Below are 14,183 nucleotides of genomic sequence, written 5' to 3'. Positions count from 1 at the left end.
TGTGTGTGTGTGTGTGTGTGTGTGTGTATGTTATTTCATGTCGATTATCTGGTTGACCACCTTCTGACTGAGTGTGTGTGTGTGTGTGTGTGTGTGTTATTTCAATGCCTGTGTTTGTGTAAATGAATTTTGGTTCATAATGTACAAGAGCCTGGAGCATGAGGCATTTTATATCTAGCTGCAAGTTGGCTTGCGTATACTTAAGTGAATTGAAAATTGTTATCCCTAGGGTATCTACAGTAACCGTTTGCTATTTAAAGGCGGTCTGCATAGTAACTAATTCTGAGAAACTCTTCTTTCCTGGGCTTCTAAATAACGTCCAAGAAAAATGTCATACAGTTGAACATATTTCAGCAAAAGTTTTTGAGCATTGATTTTATGCCAAGTGCTTCTAGGTCCTGTGTTCTTGGTGCTTAGAACCTGTCAGGGCAGACACTTAACAGGTAGTTTCAGGTGAGATGAGTGTTAGAAATGTGTCTTTATAATTAGGGTGTCCGGCACCTGCTGGGCCCTCAGCATTGCTCTATAATCCTGTTGCATCTTCTTGATTTTCTTCAGTCTCCCAGCTCCCCTCTCCCCTTTTCTCCCAGCACTTGTCCTTGCTTCCTATTTCAGGAAAAAACGTGAGCTGTCTTGCGTGAACTCGCTCAGCTTTTTACCCCCTGCCCTGACTTAGAGAAAGATGCTGCGCCTCTATTCAGGGGAATATGCCCCTTGTGCTGCCCGCCTCTTTGCTCCAGGGCGCCCTGGCTCCATCACTCTCTTCGTGTCTGCCTGCAGCTCTCCTCTCTTCCTTAGTATTCTTTTCTTCACAGTCTCAACCATCTTCATAATTTCATTGCCATCCAGAACTCTTGGGTATGTATCTCTAACCCTGAATTCCTGAAAGCTAGGCCCATAGGTCTTAATTTCCCAGTTTGTATCTTTCCTAGATTTCACAAAGGCCTTTCACATTCGACATTTCTAAATCAAAATCAGTACTTTCTCCCCTAACTCCGTTCTCCTTCTGTCTTCTTCATTTGAAAGTGATGATTCCCTTCTTCTCTCACCCTACCTTATCTAAGCAACCACCTTCCTTATCTAAGCAGCCCTCAGATCCCTCCTAATCACTGATTTGTCTTCTTGTCCATTGTTACTCTGAAACCTCAGCCGTAAATTTTGTACCTGTCCAGCAGCTCCTGTCTTGCCATTCATCCCCTACCCCACGGATTTCTGCCACTTACATGTTGTCATGTTATTACCCTGTGCCATTTTTTTCCAGCTTCCTTGCTACATGTAGACTAGAATCTAAACTCTTAGCATGAATGGCATTTAAGGCTCTCTGTAACCTGACTGTAACCTCCTGCCTTGGTTTCTGTTATCTCCAGCTTCTAATTTAAGTCTCAGAAATACCTAAGTACTTTAAGATTCTTTTTGGCCTTTATGATATTTTAAGATTTTAACATAATTTATACTTACTGTAGAAAATTACAGGGATAAAATAATCACTCATCCCACTGACCAGATTTAACTGCAAATAACATATAAATACATTTTTCTGTAGTCTTTTTTCCGTAAAGCTAGAGCAAATCAATTCCAGTTTGCGGGGAGAGAGAGAAGTCACCCGAACGTGTCTGTTTAGTAATAAGATTGGAAAGAAGTTACTACAGTTCTTCTCAGGACTCCGTGGCCTTGCACGTGCAGACCTTTTGCCTGGGGTGTTTCTCTCCAGTGCCTACCCGTTTCCTATGAGGCTGCGGTTTGAACCTCCCTGAAGCTTCTGAACTTGCCCCGGCAGATTTTGGCATCCTCAGTGCACTTTGTCCTTATCTTCATTATAGAAACCAGCATATCACATTGTAATTATTTGTATTTTTTTGTCTTCGAACTGAATATTACTGGAGACAGCGATCTTTGTATCTCCAGTAGGGCACAGAGCCTGACAGGGTTGGCAGAGGAAGCACATCCAGAGGTAAGGGAGAAGCCAGTAAAGTTCATGGGAATAGAGCATGTTAAGAAAGAACAGTGAGGTGTAGTCAGTGTTGCTGTGTAAGTTCTTTGGGTGGTAAACTGATGTATGTCCCCAGGTACGTTTTGTAGGCAGGCACTAAAGTTTTGAATGAATGAATGGATGGATGCAGAGAGTAGGATAGGCCTGGGAAGTTTTCTTTTTCAAGAGCAGTTTCACATGCGGATACCCAGTTACACAGGTGGAGGAGGGAGACGGAGACCCAGGTAGATAACTATTTCTAGACCTTTGATCATGAAGACGGTGAAAGTTAAGATGAGGACAGGACCTGAAGGCACCTCTCCCTGGTGGCCTCTCCTCAGGAGCTGTTCTGTGTGGAGTGCTCCTGGGGGGAGACTGCGCGGGGCACCTTTCTCAGCCTGAGAGTCACCTGGGGTGTAGGCCCCACTTCCCAGGATAGGGGTTTTCAGGCCTGGCGTTCTCCCGGGACCACACGCTGACCGGTGCTGCCTCAGGGCCTCTGGAAGTCTCCGGAGCTCTTGGGTGCCGTCCTTCCTCCCTGCCCCCTCGCCCCACCGCCTCTCTGCTGCCTGCTCTCCTCAGGGCCCTCCTCGCTGCTCTTGTCTCTGCCCGGCCAGCCTCGTGGCTTTCCTTTATCCCTAACTGCCGCCGTCTCCCGTCTCCTAGGGCTTCTCTGCTTCCCGGGGAGAAAGCCTGGCCTTTGCAGGCCTGGTCGCCGCCCTGGCGGGGCTGCTGCTGGCCTCGGGCTGCCCTCCCCGCCGTGTGCTGCCTGCTTCCTCGGAAGGCTGGTCTTGGGCGCATCAAGGTTTATAGAAGGAAAAGAAAAATGGCATTAAAGTAGTATTTTAAAGCTGCGGGACCTAAGAATGTTAGGAAACTTTTTCTGCTACCAAATAACTTTATCTTAGTGGTGCTTCTCTGAGTTGTGTAACATTTTAAAGGTTTCCCAAGGTAGTCTAGTGGTCCTTAAGGTGACCTGAGTTGAATCCTGAAGACACACGTGTCAGAGTCCATATATGGACCAAATATCTGTTCTGTTCTCTTTGTGTAGAAACTGCCCAGATGTTCCATTCATCACAGTCATGCATTTCTTCGGGCGTCTTGCTGTTCCAGGTCCTTTTAATCATAGCTTTGGAATTGATAACATTATTTGAATTGTTCAGAATTATAGTCTGCGTGGATTTTTTACACATTGAACCTTTTAGTCAGGCCTTAAAAGGTAAACTGTCAGGCATTTCACACTTCAGTGACCCGGCTTTTGTTGGGCTTTTGGATGCAGTCACAAGTAATAACGTAAGCAGAACCGTGGCATAACAGGACTGGCTGCTCTGAGCACGGTTGCAAAGGGGATGACCGTGCAAATTATTCATACTGCTTTTCTTTGGGAAACCGGGAAATGGGAGCAGCATCTGACAGAGGAAACCCAGTATCCCAGGGGTGCTCAGAGCATAACTTCAAAGCATTTTCCTGGAGCTGTGGGACTGTGTCCTGGAACATAGCCCTTGAAAATGAGGGGTTTTGAAAGAAATTTTTTTTTTCTTATTAAAGGAAGTACACCAAGAAAGAAAAAAATTCCACACAGTACCCTGCCGTAATTGTTTTTACTAAGAAAGTGAAAAGAAGAAAGCGCTACAACAATTTAAAAACAAATGAACCCATTGTCTTTATATTATGCTTATCACTCTGTCATCTCCAGGATTCTTTGGTTACTTTATACATTTATATACTGTTATTTTTACATACCTGTCATCTTAATGTGTTCTTTGCATCCAAAAGTTATTCTGTAAACCTTTTGATGTTACTACATTTTATTCTTTTGACTCTAGTACTCCATCAAGTTGACACGGTTAGCCCTTTCCCCATCATTCTAGAGGACGTTGGCACTCTTGTCTGTTACAAACACGCGAGAGTCTATACTGAAAGTGTATGTGCATGTGTATCACTTTTTATATTTTAAATATTAGGATGAATTCCTAGTAGCTCGTTTACTAAGTCAGAGGGTAGAAACAGTTTTAATGCTTTTTGATATAGATTGTTAAATTATTTTCCCCCAAGTTATACCAATTTACAGCCATCTCCGGTCTCTCTTAGCCATCTGTGGTAAGTCTTTGTTGTTTTGTTGGGTTAAAAAACTTTTTTTTTTTTTTTCCTGCTTGCTGGTTTACCTTACGTTGCTTTAATTTATATTTCTTTGCTAAGTAGTAAAGCTAAACTTTGCTTGGTGGGGGGGTGGGTGTTATATTTGCCTTTGGTTTTTTTGCATTCCTGTGGAAGGGGCAGGTGTTCATGCGTAATTATCAGACTGGCTGCTAGTCCAAGAGCAGTAAAAGTAGTTAAGGGATAGGGTCAGCGACCTGTGGCTATAGCCGTCTTTGACCAACTCTGGTAAGGTATGGATTGATGTTGTGAAAACTTTGATCCACAGAAAGCAGTTACATACCTAATGCTTGGAGTTTGAGGTATCCTGCTTGATATACAGACTCTTACTTAATTTTTCTTCAGAGATTCCAAAGGACACTTAAGCCTCTTTCAGGTCTTCTTATGTCCCTCTCCCCCACTTTTGTGTAGTTTGTAGATCTAGAAATTGTAGGAAATTGAACTGAATACTTTACTAATTCCATGCGCAGAAGTTGATTTTCTTAAGAAATAGTTACAGGACATCAAACTCAAAAATTGAGCTGGGGCCTTGTGCAGGATGTTGGTCTTAGCCTTAGGAGAAATAAAAACTATCGAAAAGTTGTAAGCAAGGGGATGACATGATCAGGATTTTGACAGCTTCACTCAAACTAACACTCAGTGTTGAGGTAACTGAGGCATATGGATATGCCTGTTTGGCCCCCTCGGAGTCACAGGAGGTAATAGAGATTCCATGGGACAAAGACTTAATAGCTTTTAGGTGTAGGAATACTTGACACTTTTTGTTTTGAGCAGTGTTCATTAAATATTAATGTATAATTGATGTGGAGAAAAGTAAGAGTGGATTCTGGGAATCTGGAGTGTGGGGAGAGGTGGATGTTGAGCATGGAGAAGGGCTGGGCAGGAAGATGCATTGACACTTATAAATTAGCGGACAATCAGGTGCGTGGCAGTGATTAGGCTTTATATGTTGTTTTTCCTTAATATAACGTGGTACATTTTATATTTCAGATGAATTTGCAACTGATTTTATGGATTGGATTGATCAGTTCAGTTTGCTATGTGTTTGGCCAAGCAGGTAAAAAAAGTTTCATAGTTGTCTTTTCACTTCAGTATCTTATGTCACTTTTTGACCACTTTAGATTCCTGGAAAAACCTACATCCCGTCGTCTTGCTCCTTCTGAAAAGCCTTGCCGTGGCCTCACCTGCCTCAGAGTTGAGGGCGGGGCCCTTCCAGTGCCTGCAAGGCCCTTTCTCAGGCTCTCCCCCAGTCACCCAGAGTGACAACGGGAATAGGATGCGCTGCACAGAGCTCTTTGGGGAATACCATAGAGTGTGTAAGTGAGCATAGAGAAAGCAAAGGCGTGTTACATCTTTAGAAGGAAATGAAGTAAATGTGTAGAACAGTGGATTATGAACTCTCCACTACTGTCTGAAAGAATGAAAGCAGGAACAGTTGGCTTTCCAGAAGATGTTCTTGCACTTTGATGAAAAGTCTTGCAAAATGTTGGCATCATGTAGGAGAGGAATGAAAAATAAAACTGAAAATATATTTAATCCTCTTATAAACCATGGTGCATCCACATCTGGAATAACGGATGTCCAATTCTGTTCTCCAAATCTCAAAAAATACACTGCATAGAACAGTTGTTTCATATTAGGGTGGAAGGACTTAACACACGGAAAAATGAAGAAAGAAACCGTAAGGGACGTTGTTGATAAATTTAAATTACACAAAACCAGCAATAACATAAAAAAAACCAAAGTATCTGTGTCAAAACACCATCGACAAAATGAGAAACTAAATAAGGATTTAATTTCACTTACAGATATAGAGCTCTAATAAAAACAGACGAACGTGATAATAGAAAATTTGCAAACGATGTAACAGAAAATTTATAAAAGAAATGGCCAGTAAAAATACGAAAAAAAATGAAACCTTCAGTAACTGACAATTAAATTGATGTTCTTATTTATACCTGTTAAATGAATTAAAAAAATCTTTGCATTAAAAAAGTGTTTCTTGTTGAGGGTATGGTGAAATGGTGTGTGTCCACTGCTTGCGGGAGTGCGTTTGAACGTTACTGCTGGAGAGAAGTTGGTGTGTATTGAGAATCTTTAAAAGTTAATACTCTTTGCCTCAGTATTTTTTTTTTTTAATTTGTGATAAGGAAATAATCAGAGTTTTACATTATAAGAATGGTCATCAGAGTGGGTGCATATATATATGCATGTATGTGTATATACGTGGAGGGTTCGTGTGGCATGTGTGAACGAATGCAACTAAAAACAATCTAAATTTATCCATCATTGAATAGGATACATTAATATAATGGAATATGTAATCATTAAAGCCATGTTTTTGAAGAATTTGGAATGAAACATTTGGATTAAGTATAAAAAGTAGTATATAAAATGTATATCCTTGATTTCATTTAAATAATGTCTGTATGCCTGCTTCCTTGCTATTGTTTTATTTATCTGCTTAGAAAAAAGACTGGGAAGAAATATACAAAAAATGTTAACAGTAGTTATCTCTTAGTGAGCAGGTTTTGAGTGACATTTAGTTTGTTCTTTATACTTTTACGCATTTTCCCAATTTTTTATAATGAGTGTGTGTTACAAAAACATACATTGGAGACAGTCCATATTAGTACTTACCACACGGCAGACATGCTGATCCTTACACGGATTTAAAGAACTATATGGCGTACTTTGAACACAGACCTGAAAAGTCAAGGGGTTGTGGATTGGATGAATATGGACTTTTCAAGTATTTAACAAACGAAAATGAAAGTGCCTGCTTGAGGGGGTGGGGTATGGGTGCGGTGGGATGAGTTAAATGAAGAGAAAGAATACTTTCACCCAGTTGTAAGAACACTCCTGAGAATTAATGGCCATCCAACATGAGAGAGCATGAAATCATGCCTTTGGAAGAAAAGGACAAATGTATAGATTAAGGGTACCTAGTCTTTGCTATAGAAGAGAGAGAACTGTGTCTTTTTATGGTTCTCTGTGGCAGGATGATCCAAAATCACCTCTCTCTGGGGGGTGGGTCTGAATCGGCTTAGTAACGAGGTTCATAGTGTTTATATTTAACGTTTGTATATGTTGTATTATTTGTCATTGTGATCCAGATTTTTCACTGTTCTCTCTCTCTTGAAACTTCGAGTAAAGCGGTCTATTCTTTGTTTCTCCTGACAGATGAAAATAGATGTTTAAAAGCAAATGCCAAGTCATGTGGGGAGTGTATACAAGCAGGGCCAAACTGCGGGTGGTGCACCAATTCAGTAAGTAAGGTCGTTCGAGCCTTCCCATCCGGTCTCTGGTCAGTAAGTAAGATTGTTCAAGTCTTCCCATCCGGTCTCCGGTCAGTAAGTAAGGTCGTTCGAGCCTTCCCATCCGGTCTCTAGTCATTTAGTGTTGCCCAAAACTGTGTCCTTGGGAGGTGCTCGATGTGACTTTTCACTTCCTCATTGCTGACTGAATAAGCGTCAGCTCTGTGTAATCCTGTGTGATGCTCTGGAGCTGTGCTGCCCAGCACAGGGCCTGCTCGGCATATGTGGTGATGTCGAGCACCTGAGATATGGGTGGTCCAAACTGAGAATTGCCGTCAGCCTTAAATACATACCAGAGATTGAAGACTTAGCATTTCAACGTTAATGATTTTTGAAATCACTGACATTTTGTATATATTATTAATTTCCGGTTTCTTTTTTTCCTTCCTCTCAGCGTGGCTGCTAGACAACTTAAAAATACATACGTAGCTCACCTTTATAGCATGCATTGTTTCTATTGGACAGCTTCCCAAAAACCTCTCGCCATTTCATTGGACTGTTTTAGATTTTTCCCTTTTTTTATGATGGGAGAGGTATACATTAGCCTGCCTAATGGGGTTTTAATTGAGCTAATACACACTTGCTGTGCATCCTTATCAAAGCCCGCGGAGGCCAGGCTTTGAACCTTATTCACTCTCGTCGTCTCTGTACATTGCTCGACATGGCACCTTCCACAGAGCTTGCTGAACACTGAACGAATGAATGCATGAACAGGGGGATGCTAAGTGGGTACTGGAGGTAACGGGAAGTCATTTGGAGGGTATATAATCTATTCACAGAGTGAATAATATCAGAAGGTCAAAGGCTTATTGTTTGTTTTTACTCAGGCAGTTGACCCCGCAGTCAGGTGCCTGTTTTGTGGGTGTTACTGGTCAAATGTCAGGTATTTCGTATGATTTGACCTATGAAAGACAAAATGAGAAGTTTTCGTTTTGTTATTTTAAAAATTTTCTCCTGGCCCCTTCTGTCCTCCTGAAAGCGGTGTTCTGGAATTAAATTGGAGACAGTGAAGGAAATAGGGAGTGCCTTGAGTTTGTCTCGGCCTGGGCTTACTTCACTGAAACGCTTGGTTTTCTTACCTGGAAAATGAGCATGATCTGCCTCCTTTATCTCGTTCTTACGAGAATCCAGGGAACTTCAGGCAGTCTCACTTAGAAGATTATAATAGTGGTGCGTGCTGCTCTCAACAGCGGCATCCATTTTATGAGGGTTACAGTGTATCTGGGGTTTAGGGGTATCCTAGCCAAACTGTTCTTTCAGTGATTTAGCCATCTTTGTGGCATAATTCTTAAACTAGTAAAGGTATTTGGGGATATTCTCAGTGACATTTTACTTGAGTGTTGTGATCTTAGTTTCCTGGATCGGCTGATGTTTGGAAGCGGATCCTGCACTGGGCCCCTGTGCCCTGGCAGCGTTTTAGGTTTGACCACACATAGAAGTTGTGCAGCTTTGAACCGTTGGGCCCATGGTTCTCCCTTCCAGTTTTTCTAAGTACAGAAAGGCTCTCATTTAGTACTATGTTTCCTTTAAACAATAACTGATCAAAACCATTTTGTAATCTTTGTATATAAATATCCTCACTTTATTCAGCACCATGAAATTGGTAGATAATAAACAACCATACAAAACATAAAGTGACCCCAAATGAAAGGCATTTCCTCATTTTCCCAATGTCAAGATTTTAAGAAAGATTTTTGGCCAACTAAGTACAAATTTTTAGGGGTATATGTGAAAAAGTTAAATGTCTATTAGGAGTACACATTTTAAAATGATACACACACATAAACATGAATACACCGTCATTGTTCCCCTTCCTCACATTTATGAAAAACATATTTAGAACCTTTACATGCATCTTAAGACAGCAGTGTTTTTGCTTTCACTTAGTCATCTGATAAAAAGAGCACAGTTTAAAATCACGTCACTAGTGGAAATTTTACCCCGTGCCACGAGTACCGTTCACATACCATTACAACTTTTTTTATTTTAAAAAAATTCACCCTATATACATTTTTGACCCTGTCGTATAATCACTTACTACATTTAAAAAAAAAAAAAAAGTTCTAAAAGGCTTGTTTACAATAATAGCCAATACCTAAAATATTTTTAAACCTCCAAGAGTACTTACTAAATCTGTGGTAAATTTCTTGTTCTCCTTCTTAAGAAAGGTTTTAAGGTGACGTGTTTTCCCTATACATTGAGTTGTTCAAAATATCATGAAGGATGCTGCTACGTAATATGAGAGACTCTAAGAATTTTCCTAAGGGAAATTTGGAAAAAATATTAGTCTGACATTTGGTTATATATATTATTAGTGGCTCTTAACCATGCTAAATAAGGAATTTCACGAAAGAAATTTCTTTGAGTAGATACTCTGAATTTGAACATGAAACGGTTAAAATGTGCACTTAGGTCAGTCCCCTAAGTATTACTAAAGTAGTACGGTACTAGTAATATATTAGCAATAACGGTATTACTTTCGAGGAAAAATTTTTGTTTATCTGTTTTGTTTATTATGGTTTGGATGAAGGGAGCATTTTGTTTAAAAGCCAGAAATGAAATACATTAGATGTGTTACCTGATTTTTGCAACTTAATTAGTTATTTGCAGTTACGATTATGTAGAAGGTTTGACCACTGTACTTTTTATTTATACCTATATTTTACATGTCACTTAGACATTTTTACAAGAAGGAATGCCTACTTCTGCTCGATGTGATGACTTAGAAGCCTTAAAAAAGAAGGGCTGCCATCCAGATGACATTGAAAATCCCAGAGGCTCCAAAGATATAAAGAAAAATAAAAATGTCACCAACCGTAGCAAAGGAACAGCAGAGAAGCTGCAGCCAGAAGATATTACTCAGATCCAACCACAGCAGTTGGTTTTGCAGTTACGATCAGGTACAGAAATCTGCTTCTATGAATGCCTTTGTGTCTACTTGAGCTTTTTGACAACTTTATGTAAGTTTCTGTTGAGGGTTCATTTTCACATGTGGACTGACACTCAAATAGAAATGTTGAATACATTAACTTTTAGATATTTTTGGAGGTATAACAATTTGTAAGACACATGTACCTGAAGTAAATGATACCTGTGTCTAATGTAAATTCTGTTAAAGATTCAGAAAGTATTAGATTTAATGTGTTTTTAAAGATAAAAATGTCCATCTTCTGGAATTACATAATATAAAGACAACATTTTAATCTATTTTTTCCTTTGTTTTTGTTCAATATTGATAAAATATTAAGGTTTTCATAAGAATCTGGAGCAGTCCTGCATCTGGGAAAAAGAAAGAAGAAACAAGTCCCCTTTCTCCTCTTCTAGTTTCCCGCCCCTTCCTGTCAGAGGACTGTCCCGTGCCTGCCTCCCTGCCGCCCCTTCCCCTTCTGCTCTGTCTTCAGCCTGGTGCCGGCAGCCTTCCACTTCTAGAGCTGCTCTGGCAAAGCTCTGCGGGCACCTGGAACCATCAGGCCTGGTGGACCCTCGTCAGGCCTTTTTTATTAACCTTCCTGTCCAAGCAATGCCTTCGAGCTTCTTGAAATGCTCTCCTTGTGGCTTCTGCGATAACATTCCTACTTTTCTTCTTATCTCTTAACAGTGCTTTCCAGTCTCCTCTCTGTGTCTTTTTTCTTCCTTCCTCTTTGTAGTCCACTTAATTGTTGGTTTTCCTCTCATGGCTTTAAAGCCACTTGTGGGCTGTAACACAGGCATTTAAGCTCCAAACCCAGTTATCCAACTGTCAACTAGAAGTCTATATAGAGAAAATCTGCAAGTTAAAAATTTAATGACTTTTCACCCAGACCTCTTCCTTCTCGTGTATTTTCTGCGTGGATTATATCTCACACCTCTGGTACATCTCTTCTCCTTCCTCATTGTTTCAGATCCTTGTATTCTTTTCGTTAGATTTTTGCCATAGTTTCTTAACAAGTTTCTTTGTCTCTATAATCATCTTTAAAACGATTCTTCAGGTTTTCTGCCGTGAAAATCAGGTCATGTTGTTCCCTGCATATAGTGCATCCCATCAAACAAAGAAGAGTCTTCACTTCATAACGTTAGTCTCTGAAAAGTCAGGTGTACCCTGGAGTGTATCTGCCTCACCCACCCAGTCTAGTTTACGTTGTTCTGGCTGTCTGTTTTCTTCTGTCATAGTTACCAACCCACTGTTTGCCTGTCTTGCCTGCTGTGGGTGGGGAATGCTGTCGTTTTCACCGTCCCCGGGGCCTGGCATTTTAAGTATTTGTGACTGAAATGAGTACACCTCCATTTATTCAGTTACCTGTGGAATGCCCAGGTTTTTGTAAAAACTGTGTCGACAATACAGTTTATAGTGTATACCTTATCGATCGAGTTTACTTGGTTTTTCTCATTCCCTTTTTGATTGTTGGCAAGCTAATTTTCTTTTCTATTCTCTGTTTAATTAGGGGAGCCACAGACATTTACATTAAAATTCAAGCGAGCTGAAGACTATCCCATCGATCTCTACTACCTTATGGACCTCTCCTACTCCATGAAAGACGACTTGGAGAATGTGAAAAGTCTTGGCACTGATTTGATGAATGAAATGAGGAGGATTACTTCAGACTTCCGAATTGGTAGGAATTTTGAGAAAATTAATAGTTTTCATTTGTATAAATACTGGCAGTTTTGTTCTTCACCACATGCATGTGAGATAAATAGGCCAGGTTTTAGTCTTTTCTTTTTGAGAGAACTGATACTCCTGTCACACATCTAATAATTTTTCCGCCTCCTTGTTCCTCTGTTACTGTAGGCGTCATGTTATTTGACACACCTTACACCACATAGGTAATAAAATGCTTGCATGTTTTCACAGGAATTTATGCATTGGTTTGTTGATATATTTTATAAACATGTTGATTACAGTTTTTTTCAGTACTCGTTAGTATGGCCACACCTGCCTATACAGCCTTAATCTCACATCAGACCTGGATTTTTCATACAGTGATCTCCTTTCCAAACCTAATTATTAAAACCCTTATTATTTCTTATTAAAGAAAAAGATTAACTTACAGGTGGTAATGTACTTGATTTTTTTCATGCAGTTTATCCATCCGTCCATCCATCTACCCTCCATCTGTCATCACTGTGTGTGCATTTTCCTTCACAGGGTTTGGCTCATTTGTGGAGAAAACCGTGATGCCTTACATTAGCACAACACCAGCTAAACTCAGGAACCCTTGCACAAGTGAACAGAACTGCACCAGCCCATTTAGCTATAAAAATGTGCTCAGCCTTACTGATAAAGGGGAGGTATTTAATGAACTTGTTGGTAAACAGCGCATATCTGGAAATTTGGATTCTCCAGAAGGTGGCTTTGATGCAATCATGCAAGTTGCAGTTTGTGGAGTGAGTGCATTCATTTTCTACAAAAGGATATTATTTGTATGGATTTTGAGTGTGATTTTGCTGTCAGAAGAAATTACCTTAATTACTGTAGCATACTTGACTGATCCCTTAAGTTCCCTCCAACTACGAATGCTTTATAAAAGCATAGTTAATCGTTATGCCCCTATCTAAACCAGGCAGTTATTTCATTTACACAGGGTTCTAAAAGCCAGGATGCTCACCACTTGAAACAGCGGGGCAGTTTAGCTTCAGCTGGTGCTCTAGGTGTTTAGAAGAGGCCCAGGAACCCTAGCTTTCCGGCTTCGTGCCTGAGATGGAGTTGGGGTTATCTGGGACGGCTCCAGGAGCATTAAAAGTGCTCAAATGGACTGTGTCTCAGACACCATTTTCCTCTGGTCAGTTTTCTTCTGCTTATCATCTTTGAGAGTTGTCTTCCCCATGTCTTAGTCATTCAAAAAGAAAGAACTTTTTAAGTCTTAGTTTGAAATCTGTATGAGAACAGGTATTTTGAGAAGTCATATAATTGTAATTTTAATTGCAAGATTTTCAGTAGTAGTAAGCTGATCTCCATTGGACTAGTGGTTAGAATTTTATGACCCATTTACCAGGTGATGATTTTGAGGTGACCTTTTAATGATTCAGCTGAAGCTGAAACTAGAAAACATTGTGAGGTAGATAAAGTTTAAGTACCTGTCTCATTCCCGCCCCCCCCCACCCCCCGCTCCTTTTTCCCTAGAGTACCCCTATGCTCTAGAAGACCTTCCTGGATTCCAGATGCTTCTTAATGGTTATTTTCCAACCAATTTTTAATGTGTAACTTGATACCCAAGATGATAATATGGTATAGTGTTTAAGAGAACAGTCCTTAGACTGTTAGGAAATGGCTTCAGATGTTCCCATCACTGCTCATCCACTAGGCAATTTCCTTGCCATTCTAGAGGGCTGTTTCCTTCTCCTTAAGAAGGGATAATAACAGATAAACCTCATAGGGTTGTTACGAAGTTTAAATACGGTAATCCATATACAGTGCCACTAAGCACCCAGCAAATATTAACTATTAGATTATCGTTACTCTTGACCTCTCACTGGGGTAGTTGCAATTTAAGGATAGTCTCTGCTTTTAAAGGGGAAGAGAGTGATATTCCAGGTAGTGCCCAGCCTGATGCTTGTTTTCTCTCCAGCCATTCATTTGTGATCCTGTTAGCAGCTCACTGTGGAGAGAGCATTCTCTGGGCTGCCTCTACCTGTGCCTCAGCCTGGGGATTAGAACAAGCCATAGCATCTGTGGCCGCTACTCTCGGTTTTCCTCATGCTGACTGAGAGTAACTGTTCCACTTCTCTCCATGAAAAAGAGACATTCCACTTGGACTGCCGGC

The 14,183-nt window shown here is 40.4% G+C and overlaps 1 protein-coding gene across 6 annotated transcripts in view; it reads left to right on the top strand.

The window, feature by feature from the left end:
• The window catches only part of ITGB1 (integrin subunit beta 1), an 82,031-nt gene that overhangs the window by 51,277 nt on the left and 16,571 nt on the right, over positions 1-14,183 (top strand). For all 6 annotated transcript variants that reach the window (XM_024765399.1, XM_024765410.1, XM_024765417.1 and 3 more), the window contains 5 exons: positions 5,117-5,183; positions 7,310-7,395; positions 10,121-10,343; positions 11,865-12,035; positions 12,569-12,807. In XM_024765399.1, the coding sequence (XP_024621167.1) occupies positions 5,117-5,183; positions 7,310-7,395; positions 10,121-10,343; positions 11,865-12,035; positions 12,569-12,807 (786 nt within the window). Of the gene's footprint in view, positions 1-5,116; positions 5,184-7,309; positions 7,396-10,120; positions 10,344-11,864; positions 12,036-12,568; positions 12,808-14,183 lie in introns of those variants that run through there.

This window comes from Neophocaena asiaeorientalis, unplaced genomic scaffold (assembly GCF_003031525.2).
Source record: "Neophocaena asiaeorientalis asiaeorientalis breed wild unplaced genomic scaffold, Neophocaena_asiaeorientalis_V1.1 scaffold217, whole genome shotgun sequence".
In the NCBI taxonomy this organism is placed as follows: Eukaryota; Metazoa; Chordata; class Mammalia; order Artiodactyla; family Phocoenidae; genus Neophocaena; species Neophocaena asiaeorientalis.
The sequence above is the reverse complement of the archived record's forward strand: the minus strand, read 5'-3'. Positions and strand labels throughout refer to the sequence as shown.